This window comes from Suricata suricatta, chromosome 2 (assembly GCF_006229205.1).
Source record: "Suricata suricatta isolate VVHF042 chromosome 2, meerkat_22Aug2017_6uvM2_HiC, whole genome shotgun sequence".
Classification (NCBI taxonomy): Eukaryota; Metazoa; Chordata; class Mammalia; order Carnivora; family Herpestidae; genus Suricata; species Suricata suricatta.
Genome location: NC_043701.1, coordinates 164,502,718 through 164,516,750, shown reverse-complemented (window position 1 = coordinate 164,516,750; position 14,033 = coordinate 164,502,718). Strand labels below are relative to the sequence as shown.

The 14,033-nt window shown below is 41.2% G+C and overlaps 1 protein-coding gene across 1 annotated transcript in view; it reads left to right on the top strand.

Moving 5' to 3' along the window:
- The window catches only part of SORCS1 (sortilin related VPS10 domain containing receptor 1), a gene marked incomplete at its 5' end in the record, with an annotated part of 502,465 nt that overhangs the window by 356,800 nt on the left and 131,632 nt on the right, over window positions 1-14,033 (top strand). The window contains one exon of the mRNA XM_029920325.1: window positions 6,985-7,049. Within this exon, the coding sequence (XP_029776185.1) occupies window positions 6,985-7,049 (65 nt within the window). The remainder of the gene's footprint in view (window positions 1-6,984; window positions 7,050-14,033) is intronic.

The following is a 14,033-nucleotide window of genomic DNA, read 5'->3' as shown; positions in this document are numbered from 1 at the left end:
ACACACATATTTGTTGCTGATATCATATAACTCAACAGTTGGCGTTCTGGCTTGGGTGGGGATTGGGATGGCGAAATGCAGAATTTGATGAGCCTAAGGATGTTGGCCATGTTGATTCCCAGTAGCCATTATACATTTAAGAATCTAAGCATTTATTCTTGTCTGCCTCTCCATTTGTTATTTGTAGCAGCTATCTTTGGTTATGGGAAACAAGTGTGACAGTGTGGAGGCCAGAAGAAAGCAAGCAAGCATGTTTCTTAAGATTCAGAGAGATGGAGGCTAAAATGATGCCTTTAGGATGCTTTTTAATTTTTTTCCTAGCCCCATTTTCCCCAGATAGGCAGGAAATGAGACCTTGGGATAAACTACTTTGTTCTAGAATAAAAATCATTGCATTAGCCAGGACTCTCCTGATGACCTTTGTCTTAGGAGGAAGGGGGTTCCCTTGGCTACTGAAGAGGAGATTCAGGGGGTCCAGCCACTAATACCTGCAGCGATTTCTTCCTTCTCTCTGGGGCAGATAGAACCACTTTCCTCTGTGGGCTTTGTTTATGGAGAGAGCCTGTGGGAACATGGACGCTCCTTCCAAAACAAAAAGAAGACAGAGGTTTCCGACTCCCCAGCCTCTCTTACTCTGCAGATCCCTGTTCCTTCCTCCTTATGCCATTAACTGCAATTCTAAATCTGAATAAATAGGTGCTATCCCGTCACGGTGTTTATTTTTTAATACTTGCTCTGCGGTTATCTATATCAGGACATTTTGTGGCTCTGCAGCATTTATTGAGCACTATATTAAACTGGTATAAACTCAGACAAAATGCCAAGCGAATGATAAACTAGTGACATTTCTGAGTTTCTCTGTAGAAAATGTCTACAAAGGCTGCATTTGGCTGATTGCATTTCAGAAGGCTGACAATGCACTGCTAACATCACGGTGCACTGTATCAGGGACTGATTGTTTTATTTGCATTCTTGACTTTAGTAACACTTAGATTTTTATTCAAAAATGACTCCTGCATGTGAACACCACTTTAAGGTACTGGAAGCATAGGTGTGAGAGGCTGGCTTTGTCTTGTTTTCAACAACAGAGCTGGATGTAGCATGGCCTGAAGGCCTTCACCTTATACTTTTGCGTGCACGGGGAGACCCACACATACATAGATGGGGAAGGAGGTTCTTCTTTTTAGCTATTTATAGCCTTGCCCACTTACCTTACTTCAGGGGCATTTCATGGCTCTTAGGATCAAATAAAAAGCACAGGGTGTTTCATGATTGGACTCCTGGCTAACTTTTTATCCCTACAGCTCTACTCTGAAAACATTTGATCTATTGACTTGCTAGTCGATGCCTGTATGGGCCATCCTCTCTGACCTAGGGCCTTTTTGTCTGCTGTTTATCTCTAAATAGAATGTTCTTCTACCCCTTCTGGCCACTGATCATATTATTGCATATCCTTGAATATTGAATTCATTTACTCTAAAGGGTTCGAAGACTTTCCTTCTCCCAGGTTTCCATCTACAAGTGAAAGGTCACTCCTCCGATGTCTGCAGATAGCATGTTGGGTATTAGAATTCTTGTTCTATGGAATGACTGTCTTTTCTTTAGCTAGAAAGCTCTTAAGAACAGGGAATCTGGGGGCGCCTGGGTGGCTCAGTCGGTTAAGCTTTTGACTTCGGCTCAGGTCAGATCTCACGTTCGTGGGTTCAAGCCCCACGTCAGGCTCTGTGCTGACAGCTAGCTCAGAGCCTGGAAACTGCTTCCGGTTCTGTGTCTCCTTCTCTCTCTCTACCCCTCCCCCTCTCATGCTCTGTCTCTCTCTGTATCAAAAATAAATAAAACATTAAAAAAAAAAAGAACTGGGAATCTGTAGCCCTTATTCTTATCAAATATTAGGAGCGTGGAATGTTTCACTGAATAAAAAAGTGATTTTATTTATTCATACAGTTGATTTCTGGGCTGTTCACTTTTTTTTGTGGTCTATTGATTTATGGTGATAAATAACTTTAATAAATAATTTTTGCTCATGGGGTACCCATGAAAGCTCAAGAAGCTTTTATTGCCAACATTAGTTGTAATTTTCAGATGACTATTTACATTCCCCACCTACTTCCCAAAATAAAAAAGGGGAAAAAGAAATTCAGCAGCATTTTTGAGCCCTTGCTTATACAAGGAAGCAGCTAAGTGTTTTAAGATATATATTCTAGGGAAATCTGTTTTAGCCTCATTTTATCAATAAAAAATAATAAAAGTACAGAGATGTTACGTAACTTGGCAAATTTCAGATAGACACATACGTTGATAGCGGTGCCTGGTGTTTAAGTCAGTTAAGCGTCTGACTTCAGCTCAGGTCACAGTCTCACAGTTCACAGGTTAAAGCCCTGCATCAGGCTCTGTGCAGATGGTACAGAGCCTAGAGCCGGCTTCAGATTCTGTGTCTCCCTCGCTCTCTGCCCCTCCCCTGCTTGCTCTCTCTGTCTCTCTGTCAATAATAAACATTAAAATTTTTAATAAAAAAATAAATACATTGATAAATGTTTGCATGTTGGTGTATACTTCTGCTTTTTCTAAAAGCATTCAGTAAACATTTATTGGCTATCTATACATGGCATGCCTGGTTCCTGGCATGGAAATACAGAAAGGTTTGAGTCTGTCAGTTAATAAAGATAAAGAAATGAAGTCACCAGGTGACGCATGGCCTAATTTATGCTGTGCAAAAGTATGTGCATCATTCTGGAAGTCTCAGAAGGGGTGACCAACTTGGCGTAGGTGGCATCTTCACCAGAAAGTCTATTTTCAACTTCACGTATCTGTTGCTGGGCCTGGAAGAGTGCACAGACTGTAAGAGTTAAGAAGATTGAAGTACTTGTATGTTTTAGAATTAGTGTTTTCTTTTTCTTAGCATAAATGCCCAGAATGGAATATTAGATCATATGGTAATTCTATTTTAATTTTTTGAGGAAACCATTCTGTTTTCCACAGTGGCTGCACCAATCTGCATCTTCACCTCCCAGCAGTGCAAAGGGTTCCTTTATTCCCCCCTACATCCTTGCCAACACTTGGTATTTCTTGTGTCTTTTTAAATTATTTTAACCATTCTTATAGTTGTAAAGTTTACTGCAGCATTATTTACCAATAGCCAAGATATGAAAGCAACCCAGGTGTCCACTGATGGATGAATGGATAAATATGTGGTATATGTATACTATGGAATATTACCCATAAAAAAAAGAAATGAAATCTTGCCATTTGCAACAACATGGATGGATCTAGAGGGTATTATGCTAAATGAAATAAGTCAGTCAGAGAAGGACAAATATATGATTTCGCTGATATATAATTTTTAAGAAACAAAACAAATAAAAAAAAAAGAGAAGCAAACAAACCGAAAACACTGTTAAATGCAAAGAACAAACTGCTGTTTGCCAGAGGCAAGGTGGGTGGGGTAATGGATGAAATAGATAAAGGAAATTAGGAGCACACTTACCTTGATTATCCCTAAGAAATGAATAGGATTGTTGAATTACTATATTTTATACATGAAACTAAGTATGTATGTGTGTGTATTTTTTTAATACAGTTAAGGAGCAGCTGGATGGCTTGGTTAGTTAAGTGTTTGACTCTTGATTTGGGCTCAGGTCATGATCTCATGGTTTGTAAGTTTGAGCCCCACACTGGGCCCTGCACTGACAGCACAGAACCTGCTTGGGATTCTTTCTCTCCTTCTCCCTCTCTGCCCCTACCCCACTCATGCTTGCTCTCTCCCTCCATCTCTCTTTCTGAAAATAAATAAACATTTTTTAAAATCTTAAAAAATAAATTAAAAATAGAGTTAGAAGGCAGAAGGAGAAGAGGGAATTCCAGACCGAGACCTCAGTACATGCAAAGGCATGAAGTTTACCTGCTCTTCTGTGAAATTCAGTCCAAGAAGGAAATTCATTTTCCCAAATAGATGTGCAGACAATATAAGGATTGTTATGTACAGCCACTTATTGCCTCTTTATATAACTAAAGGATCCTGGATCAAACATTTTTATCTCACTTGACAGAGAGGTTCTTTGGGAGCCCCAGAACTGAACAACTCAATATATCAAACATTATAGTAGATCCTGACCATTGTGAAAATGCTGTCTATATATTTCCTGAGGAAACATTCTTCTCTATACTCTGGTGAACACGGAGAACACGGAGAACTCAGTGATTTAAAAAAAAAAAAAAAACCAGAACATCTGCCTCATGGGAGCTCAATGAAGTAAGAGAGACATTTATACAGAGAGATCTAGCAAACCATTATGAACCATGACAGGTTATGTCCCGGGCCATCTAGAAGCATCTGTCCAGCCCTTTGTGCTTAATGCCAGAAGTAGTACTTACTATCATGGTGGATAGTGATACTTGAAGCCATTTTTGAGATTTCACTCTGAAAAGGAAATCACCAAGGAAATATTTTGGATTAAATTTTATGTTTATGCTGTTTTTTGATTTGCTACTATTTTTGAGCCGTATTGAGGTATATTTGACAAATAAAATTATATGTAAAGTATACAGTGTGATGATTTGAGAAACATACACAGTATAAAAGGATTTCCAAACCGAGTCATATATTTACCCTTCTTTCTTTTCCTTCCCTTCCCTGTTCCCTTCCCTTTTGTTTTCTTTCATGTCTTCTCTGTTCTTTTTTGTGAGAACATTTAAGTTCCACTCTCAACAAACTCCAGTTGTATAATACAGTGTCATCAACTGTACTCATGTTGTATGTTACATCCTCAAACTTGATTCATCTTATAACTGAAACTTTGTATCCTTTTACCATCCTGTCCCCATTTTCTCCCCCACAACCCCCTGTTGTTATTAGTGCCATCATTTTCAAGCCCAGTAATTGGTCTTACTATGCACAAATAACCACCAAACTCCACAGTTACAAGTAAAATGTATAAATGGGCTAGAGAATGATACTTCGTGGTCGCCTGCCGTGATGTGCTTGTGCAAGGGGTCTGGTCAATGACAGGACTGTTGAAACCAGCACCTCCACAGACATTTAGCCTTGTTTGGCTTCAGCTTCTGAGACGGTACCAGTGCCACAAAGGAAAAACAGCAATAATTGTTTAAAATCTGCGACTGCAGATCTGGAGGTACTCCTAGGCTCCTAGGAAAAGGGGTGAGCTTATCAGCAAATAAAAGTTGTTGGGAGCATTTCAGTTTGACTTCAAAGTTGTATTTTGTTGTTGCAGTTGTTTTCCTACAGGTGGTGAAAAAATAGGGTAAGAGGAGTTGGTTAGCCACAGTAGACTCTGGAGAAACAAATGATTCTGTTTAGTCCCTGTCTCTTTCTGTGAATTGATAAGAAGGGACCTGCCGCTTGGCACAACAGCTCCTGCCTTTAGACATAGTACAAAAGATCTTAAAAGACAACTGCTCTTATTGCTTTGGGGCTGTGAGCACAGGGAGAGATGCAACTGGATGCAGGGTAATTATTTCGTCTCCCGTTGACACTCACCATTAGCCAAGCAGATAGGTCTGCACGCTAGCTTTAACACTGCGTTTCTGGGATGCCAGCCTTCCCCTGGGAATAAGAGGAGCAAGTCATGTCAAGGAAGAAACTCAGGGTGGCAGGTAAGGTAGGAGGTGAACAGCGTGCAGCTGCCTGCTAATAATTTACAAAAACCAGTTAACTGCTGAGATTTCTAGTTTGAAGGATGTTGGGGACCTTGTTTCTTTTTCAGTCTCATGACTGTGGCCTTGTCAACAGAGGTCAGGTGTGGATCTAGTCACCCGGTCAGTGTGCGAAATGGAGAGCCACTGTCCCTACAAGAGCTCTAGCATTTAACTGAAGTGATGGTCGGAATGTCACCGACTGCCCACATTCAGATCCCAGTGATGGGAAGCATCCAAGCGCATGTCCCCTGTCTCTTTGGGGGAAATTACAAAACGCTTATCAGGATATTTCTGCTTCCTGGTTGAAGAAAGCAGGATTTAATGTTTTGAGCATAGACTCTGAATTTCAGACCGTGTATCAATCAGAAAAACTTACTGACAGTGATAATAGGGCCGTTAGGAGACTTCTTTTCTTAAGATGAAGAGACTAGCTATGCCTCAGACTCTTTGAGCTGAGAAAATGAGTCCAAATAGGAAAGAGTTCTGGGAATGCCCTGAGGACAATGATTAATTTACTTATTTCAAAGGGCTCACAGACTGTTAAAGCCACCCTCCCCACCTCCCTCGCTCTGCTCATTTCCTTCCTTCTTTCATTCAACATTGGACTATCTATTATAGCTCAGGTAACAGAATAATTATTTTCTATTTAGTATGGCTCACTGCAAGATTACACTAAATAATATGCACCTCCAAGACATTTGAAATAGACTTTTATTTTACTTTTTATTTTATTTTACTTACACATATGGTTTCAAGCACCCTTCCTCAAGGAAGGTCCATCTGCATTTTCCTCTCACACTGGTTCAGCAATGTAGAGAACAGTCATTCTGTGGCATACAGGCCACTGTGTCAATTGGTTCACATGATTCATTCCTAGTTCTTAGGACAGTAGGACGTAGTTCTGCTAATTTCAAATGAAAAAATTAATTAGATCCCTCATGTAAAGCGCTGTTCAAGTTACCCAGCTAAAGAAAGTAGCTTGCTTGGCATCTGCCTGGTAAGTCTTGAAAGTTTAACACACTGTCAGTGACATTGTCACAGGAGGACACGCATGCCATGTGTAGGACTTATTTGCAAGTCTGAGCTGATAACACACAGCAGCTTGGCCAGAGGTAAGCCCGGCCTTCCTGAAATAAAGGTCTCATTGTCGTCTTTATTTGAAGTGAAAAGTTTACTCTCAAGCTGCATAAATAAACATAGCAGATGTATTCCAAGGACTGTGGTGTTTAAATTCTGTGGACATTAATAGTCTGTGGGCTCAGCTGAGTTTCTCGAAGGCACATATGGAGTCACTCATGTTGGTGTTCCTTTTCCTCTTTGTCCATGTTTTAGGTCTGTGATGGGATCAAACAAGGAACCGGACCTTGTGCATCTCGAGGCCAGAACGATAGATGGTCGTAAGTAATTCCACTCCTCTGTGATGTCAACCTGCCAGGAGCCGAGTCTGTGTCTTAGGGAAATCACAGTGGCAGTAATCCAAATCCTTCATGATCCAGACTTGTCTTAATCATTTCCAACATCTCTCATTCAGTCGAGGTGTTTTTCTTTCCCGGTAATGGGAAAGCTCCCCAACGTCTTCTTTCTGAAGTTTTTGTAGTTATTGTCAGTATTATGTTACTGCTGCTTTGTTTTCATTTGTTTTTCCAATTTCCTTATTTTATCAGATACCAGATAGGCAGCATCTCACTGTTTTGTCTGGAACGTCACAAAGCACTTGGAGAGGACAGGGGACAAGAGAACCATCCTGTGTGTCCCTCGTCATGTGCAGGATGAAGGACACATCAGTTGAGTTAGTTAGCTGGTGTATCGGTGCTTCTAACAACCCAGTTGGGCCGGCTGCAGGGAGGGGCTGTGCTTTGTGTCGAGACTGGGGCTTTGGGTACATGAAACTGAAAAAAACTGCAGTCCAGGATCCACACCCATGTCTGAAGGACTCAAAGGTTCACTCAGTAATTATGAAAACTTAATAACTTGAGAAAGCTGCTTATGCTTCAGCTTCTTCATCTGTAAATGAAATGTTACTGATAATGATGTTTATACAAGGTAACATTCACTGAGCACTTACCCTGTACGAGGAATTATGCTGTTCACTTCATGTATCTTGTCACAAGGAATCTCCCACCACAACTTGTATCCCGATTTTACAGATGAGGAAACCAAGGCATAGTTAGTTTAATTTATTTAAACAACAGTAACATGAGTTTCCTCTCCCTTTTTTGGCCCAGAGGCTCTCCAGAAGGGCTAAGGAGCAGAGGAGTATCACCAGGCCTGCATTAGGGCACCACAGTTTAAAGGGATCAAAGAAAGAGAAAAGTAGAATGCGTGAAGTAGGAAAGTGGGGCGGAGCGGGGAGAAGGAAATCTCAAGTAGAGAGAAGAAAAAGCACACTGACTATCTATAGTTACGGCAGAGCAATGAGCTTGCCCAGCCAGAGGGTGGTAATCTAATTACTGAGACCCATCCCTCACAATTCCAAAACTTCGTCCTCACGGTTTCCTGTACCTGTCCACTTGCCCTTAGCTCGTCTGAAGACAGAAGCAGAAAATACCTGTACTTTACTAGCTTACAGCTAAAAGAAGTAGCTCACCCCTGCACCCCAGTCTTTCCAGGAACCACACCTACTTCATTACTATGTACACACCATGAGAATTTTTATCTCCAGAGGTTCCGTGTCCCCTCTGGGGGGTGAATATATTCTTTGGCAAAATCAGTGGGGGTACAGTTCAGGGCCCAAGCTGACTATCGCCTTCCTCCTTTAGAAATTCAGGCAAGACGGCCGTACGTAATATGCCCAGCACTATGCCTGACACAGAATGAACTCAGCAGCCAAGAGCTTTTTTCCCACCTCGTCAGGGGGCTCTCTCTGGTGGTGACCCCTCCATTGCTGTAGAACGGATCGGGTTGTCTTGGATGGTAAGGTCCGGTTTTTACTACACAAGAGCCAGAGTAACCTTTTCCTCAGGCAGAACGGTTCAGGACAGCTGTGCATGGTTCTCATCCGGACCTATGGCTCCAGCAGAATCTGGTGCCTGCCCGTTTCCTTAGCTCATCTCCCTGTGTCTTCTCGTCACCCCTTGTCCGCAGGCCTGTGGGCGTGCTGTCAGCTCTTGGAATGTGCAGGGTCCTATGTCTCACCCCAAGGCCCTGAGGCCTGCTGGCTTTCCTGCCTGGAATACGCTCTTCTCTTCTGACTCCCCTGACCCATCCATTGTGGTTAATCACTATGGATGTTCCAGGTGTAAACATCACTTCTATTTCTTTAAACTTTTTATTTTGAAATAACTTGAGACTCACGCCAAAGTTGCGAACACTAGTACAGAGAGTTCCCCTGGACCTTGTGCTTGGTTTCCCTCAAAGATAACAAACAGTGTAACCATAGAATAATATTAAAACTCCCAATCTAAACCAGTGTCTTATTTTGTTTGTTTTCGTCCAAAACTCTTCTTTTTCTTTACCCTGATCATCTCAGCTTGACATTACTCAATCCTTTTACATTCCATTTCCATGATTATTCGATTACAGCATCTCTCCTTCACTGGTCGTTAAGTTCTAGGAGTGAAGGGACCATGGGTATCTTTGTTCAATACTGTGTCTTCAGCACATGCCTCTGTGTCAACGTGTAGATGGAACCTAATATATATTTGTTGAATGAATGAATACACGTAGTTGACCAATTGTCAGGGTTACCAAGTCATTTCCTAAGTTGTCAGAAAATTTTAGAGCATGGCATCTCAAACTTGGATGTAACATGACCCAACTAGGGATCTAGTTCAAATGTGGATTCTGATTCAGTGGGAGCCCAAGAGTCTGCATTCCTAATATGCTCTCAGGTGAAGCCAATGCTGCGGGTCAGTGGAACATGTTTGGAGTAACAAAGTCCCATAATGAAAACCTAATGAAAGAGCTTTAGGGTCTGTCTCCCATGACTGCACTTCCTGTTTAGGAAGCTACAGATGGAATTGGTAACATCCCAGATTGCTTTCATGTTCAAGGTTTTGGGGATAATACTGCTTCTGGCTTGTGGCATCTAATGCACATAGCCTCCTCTCCTGAAAACAATACAGCTGTCACTTTCCCTGACCCACAGGTTTTCTTTCTCCCAACATTATTCCTATGCCCCCTGAAGCCATGAGGGTTGATAATGCCAGGCTGTCATCTCCCGCTCAGCTTCCACATGGCATGAAATAGATCACTTCTAGTTTTATTTATTTTATTTTTACTTTTTTTTTGCAAAGGCAGCATCTTCAGAAACTACCCAAGAGTGAAAATTCAATAAAGGGATTTAATTTGAAAAGTTATCCCTGTCAAAACAAAACAGGAAAAAAGAAATTATCTACCAATTGAAATAAAGGATCCAAGCATAATGCCTGACCTGACTGGGTATAAAAAAATGAGATTTTCTCAGTATCATATTCCGTCCCTCTCTCTTGCTCTCCCCCCACCTTTGTACGTGCTCTCTCTCTCTTCCTGTTCCTTCCCCTTCCTCTTCCTCAAGGTACTTGCTTTAGGTCAAAGAAACAGAGAAGAAGAGGAGAGTAGGAAAAACCACAGAGAGATCAGAGTGGCAAACATAGCGGAGAGTATATTTATTCAACTCAGCTTCCAGGCTGGTTAGTGGCTCTAGCAATTCCAATGTCTGATGTCACCTCTCTCCCTATTCTCTGATTAAGACCCTTCTTGTTTTCTTGTGCCTTCAGTATTATTTAGGACACAACTTAAGTATGTGGGACCCATTATTTATATTCCAGGTCTTGCATCTTATAGGGTATACACCAAATCAACTCAGTATTTTTGACTTTGAATAACTTCTTTCTTTCTGATTTTAATAGATTCAGGAATTTTGTCATTTTGACACAGGAAAAATCCCATACTAGCTAATTTGTCTCATCCCCATAGGGAGGCTTACAAATACTTATCTGGGCTTGATATTCAAAGTTTGGTTTTAGTCTTATTTCCAATATCCTTAGATTACATTTTATAATTTATTTCTGTTTCAACTGACGTCCCCACAGTTGAGGACATATAAGCTCTGGAAAGCATTTGCTCTGTGATGGTCTATGACCAGGGGAGACATTTTTGCCACTGTGCTCTAGAATCTGGATGCCTTTAGTTTATGCTGTGACAAGGATGTTATTCTTCCTTGCCTTACCTCTCTGCCTTGGGAGGCAACGTCAATTACAATCCATCTCAGGAATTATTATTAGAAAATTTTGAATGTATTTATTGGATGTGGCATTTGCTATTGGCCCCTGAATTTAACTCCAGACAAATTGACAGGTCCTCATCCCAGGTATAAAGATTTTACTGTTTAAGTATCTCGTGTGTGTGTGTGTGTGTGTGTGTGTGTGTGTGTGTGTGTGTGAGTGAATGCACCTGCACAAATGCATTGTATGTACCCAGTGCACTAAAACAATAAAAAACCAACTTATATTCTACTGATTCACCTAATATAGATGCATTTGTGTATTTGTGTATGCAATGCATATCGTTAGAAAATATGTTAACTAAACCATTTGATTGAAAGCTCTGTGAAAAGCCATATTTTATTTGGTTCTGTGTATAAAACAAAGCTCAGAGACTGACCAATCTGTTGACTTAATAAACGTCCTTATCTGTGTAATCATGTCATCTTAAAGAAGGACTTCAAGGGTCAGCGGAGTCCTGGAGGGCTAATGCAGGCATGTGAGAACCTCCCCAACTCCCTGAAATTGTATGCCGTATGTTTGTATATGTGATTTTCAAATGAAAGGACAGAACTTTTATCAGAATTCTTCACATAGAAGTTACACAGGATGCACAGTTCTATTTTTATATGCATCTGTAAACATGACCTTGGAAGAAAACCTGTAATACCAAGTTTAAACTTTATTGCTCCTCCCTTTCACTTCTGAAATGAACAGCCATGCTAGCGACATGAGTATTTCCGTATTGTTTGGTGATCCGTGCTGGCATGGACAGGGGACAATTACTGGGCTCATTGTCTATTTGCATGAGTAAGTAACCTTGTAACAACTTGCATAAGGACTAATCTCTTTCACTGGGGAAAAACAACCTTGGCCCTTTAACCAACTGTGAAAATACCCAAAAACTCTTGCCGAAATGAACCACAGACTAGTATTTTACAAGGTGAAGTAAAACTCAAAGGAGACCCACAATTTTATATAACCACCATCCCACAAATTCTGGTCTTTGGTGAGAACTGCTTTCTCCTTCCCGTTCTCCAGGTCCCCAATTGATTTCCATATTGAATAGCTGCCTAGTGGTGTCTGGAGAGGGGCAGTGTGGCCACAGCGCTCTGGGGACATGATGGAGCCCTCAGTTCACATAAGTCCTCAGTATCTTATCTACGGTGTGATTTCAGAGGGATGCAGAACTTGAGAGACTATTGAAAGCTGAGAATGAACTGAGGGTTGGGGGGGAGGGGGGAGGGGGGAAGACAGGTGGTGGTGATGGTGGAGGGCACTTGAGGGGAAGAGCACTGGGTGTTGTATGGAAAACAATTTGACAATAAAATATTATGGAAAAAAAATAAATAAATAAACATTAAAAAAAAATAGATGACTTGTATAACAACAAAAGTAGCAGCAATGACAATTCAACAAAAGGATAAATCACACTCAGATGTATCGAGTGAAAAGTAAAATCTACTTCCTGATCTCCCTTCCCATTCTCCAGAGGCGATAATTTTTTTTTAATATTTATCCTGCATCTTTTCAGAAATCGTTTGGGCTCATACAGGTGAATATATATGCACATACACATACATACACACTCAGAAAAGTTCATGTTGTAAGACCGTTAGGCCAAATTCACTGTTGGTGAATGTCATAGCAAGTTAAAATTTTTCCACATCAGCACATATACATGTAGTCGCTTCATGACTGATCACTACAAAAGGCCCTACTGTGTGGGCAGCTATAAGCTAGTTGGCCATTCTCTCACTAATAGTCGTACAGGTACTTGACTCTTTCCAACAGTGCTCATACATACACCCACATGCACACACGTTACTTTGTTAGTAAGCACTTACCTTGTGCAAGCAGCAAGTGCTACTGAAAAAAAGAAATTTAGTAACTGAAGGCAGATCACTGGCTCTGAAACTATATACATTTAAAATTTTAGCAGGCCTTGTTACATCATCCCCTGAGATGGTCATGTCATTGCACATTCACTCAGTATAAGGATGTCTGTATTTGTAAGCCCTAGGTACTCCAAGGCATTATCCGAGATCTTTCCATAATAACCCATCTGATGAACAAAAGAGCTATACCTTATTGTCTTAATTTCCATTTATTTAATTATAAATGAGATTAAGAATATGTATTTTTTTCTTTTGGCTATTTGTATTTCCTTGTCAAGGAACCTTCAAAAGATATCAAATCTCTTTAACATTCTAGAGAAGATTAATACTTGGACATGTATATATAAATCTAAAAAAAAAAAAACCAGGTTACCTTCACCCTCCTCACTCCAGCTAAGGTCCCAACACTAGCACACCAACTGGCATTATTAGACCCAGTATTTTATAACCTTCATTTACCTTCTTTTCAGTCAGTGTATTTACCATCAGTTTCTAGGGTGGGGCTGGAAAGAGGCCAGAGGTTTCCAGTTTGGGGCCACTGCAGATTCTGATCACTCCCCACTACTTCCCACATGCGGGACACACACCTTCCCTCTCTTTCCTTTCCCTGAATCAGGGATTAGGCGGCACAGCAGCACCTTGAACTTGGCTTTTTTTCCTTGCTGTTTAGTTCTGATCCTATTGTCCATACTGCAAAAGCCACTTCATTTCAACTACCTGTGATTTCAGCGTGGCCTCTCTGAGTTAGTAGCCTTGAAGACAGCCCCGATGAAAACTAACCAGAAAAGCATGAAACACGATAACACAGGCCTCTCCACACAGCAGTGAACCCCTGACAGTGACACGCAGTCCCAGGCTCAGCTGGGCAGCTTTCAAAGTGCATTCTTTGTACCAGTTCTGTGTGACTTCCCTGTGTCCTCTGTGCCCAGCCCGCAGTGGGAAGGTCTGTGCCCTGACTTCCCGTCCGAGGGGGAGAGGACAGAACGCAAGAGATACCTATTATCCCCGGGCTTTAGCTCTACAACAGAGGTCTGGGTTTCTATCGGATTTTCTGATATTCCAGGACACAGCAGCACTAGTCCATATAACACGTGTGGCAGTTTCCAGCCATCTGGAAAATTCCTAATGCTTCTGACTCCTGCTCCTGTGTTTAAAAAAAAAAAAAAGTGTGTGTCCTAAGCATCTGGGCACTGACTCGTACATTTCCTTCCTTTGTCCTTTATATTCTTGAGCAACAATGGTGCTGGTGTCATGGATTATATTCCTATCATTGGCTAAGTGCTACTGTACTTACTGCTAC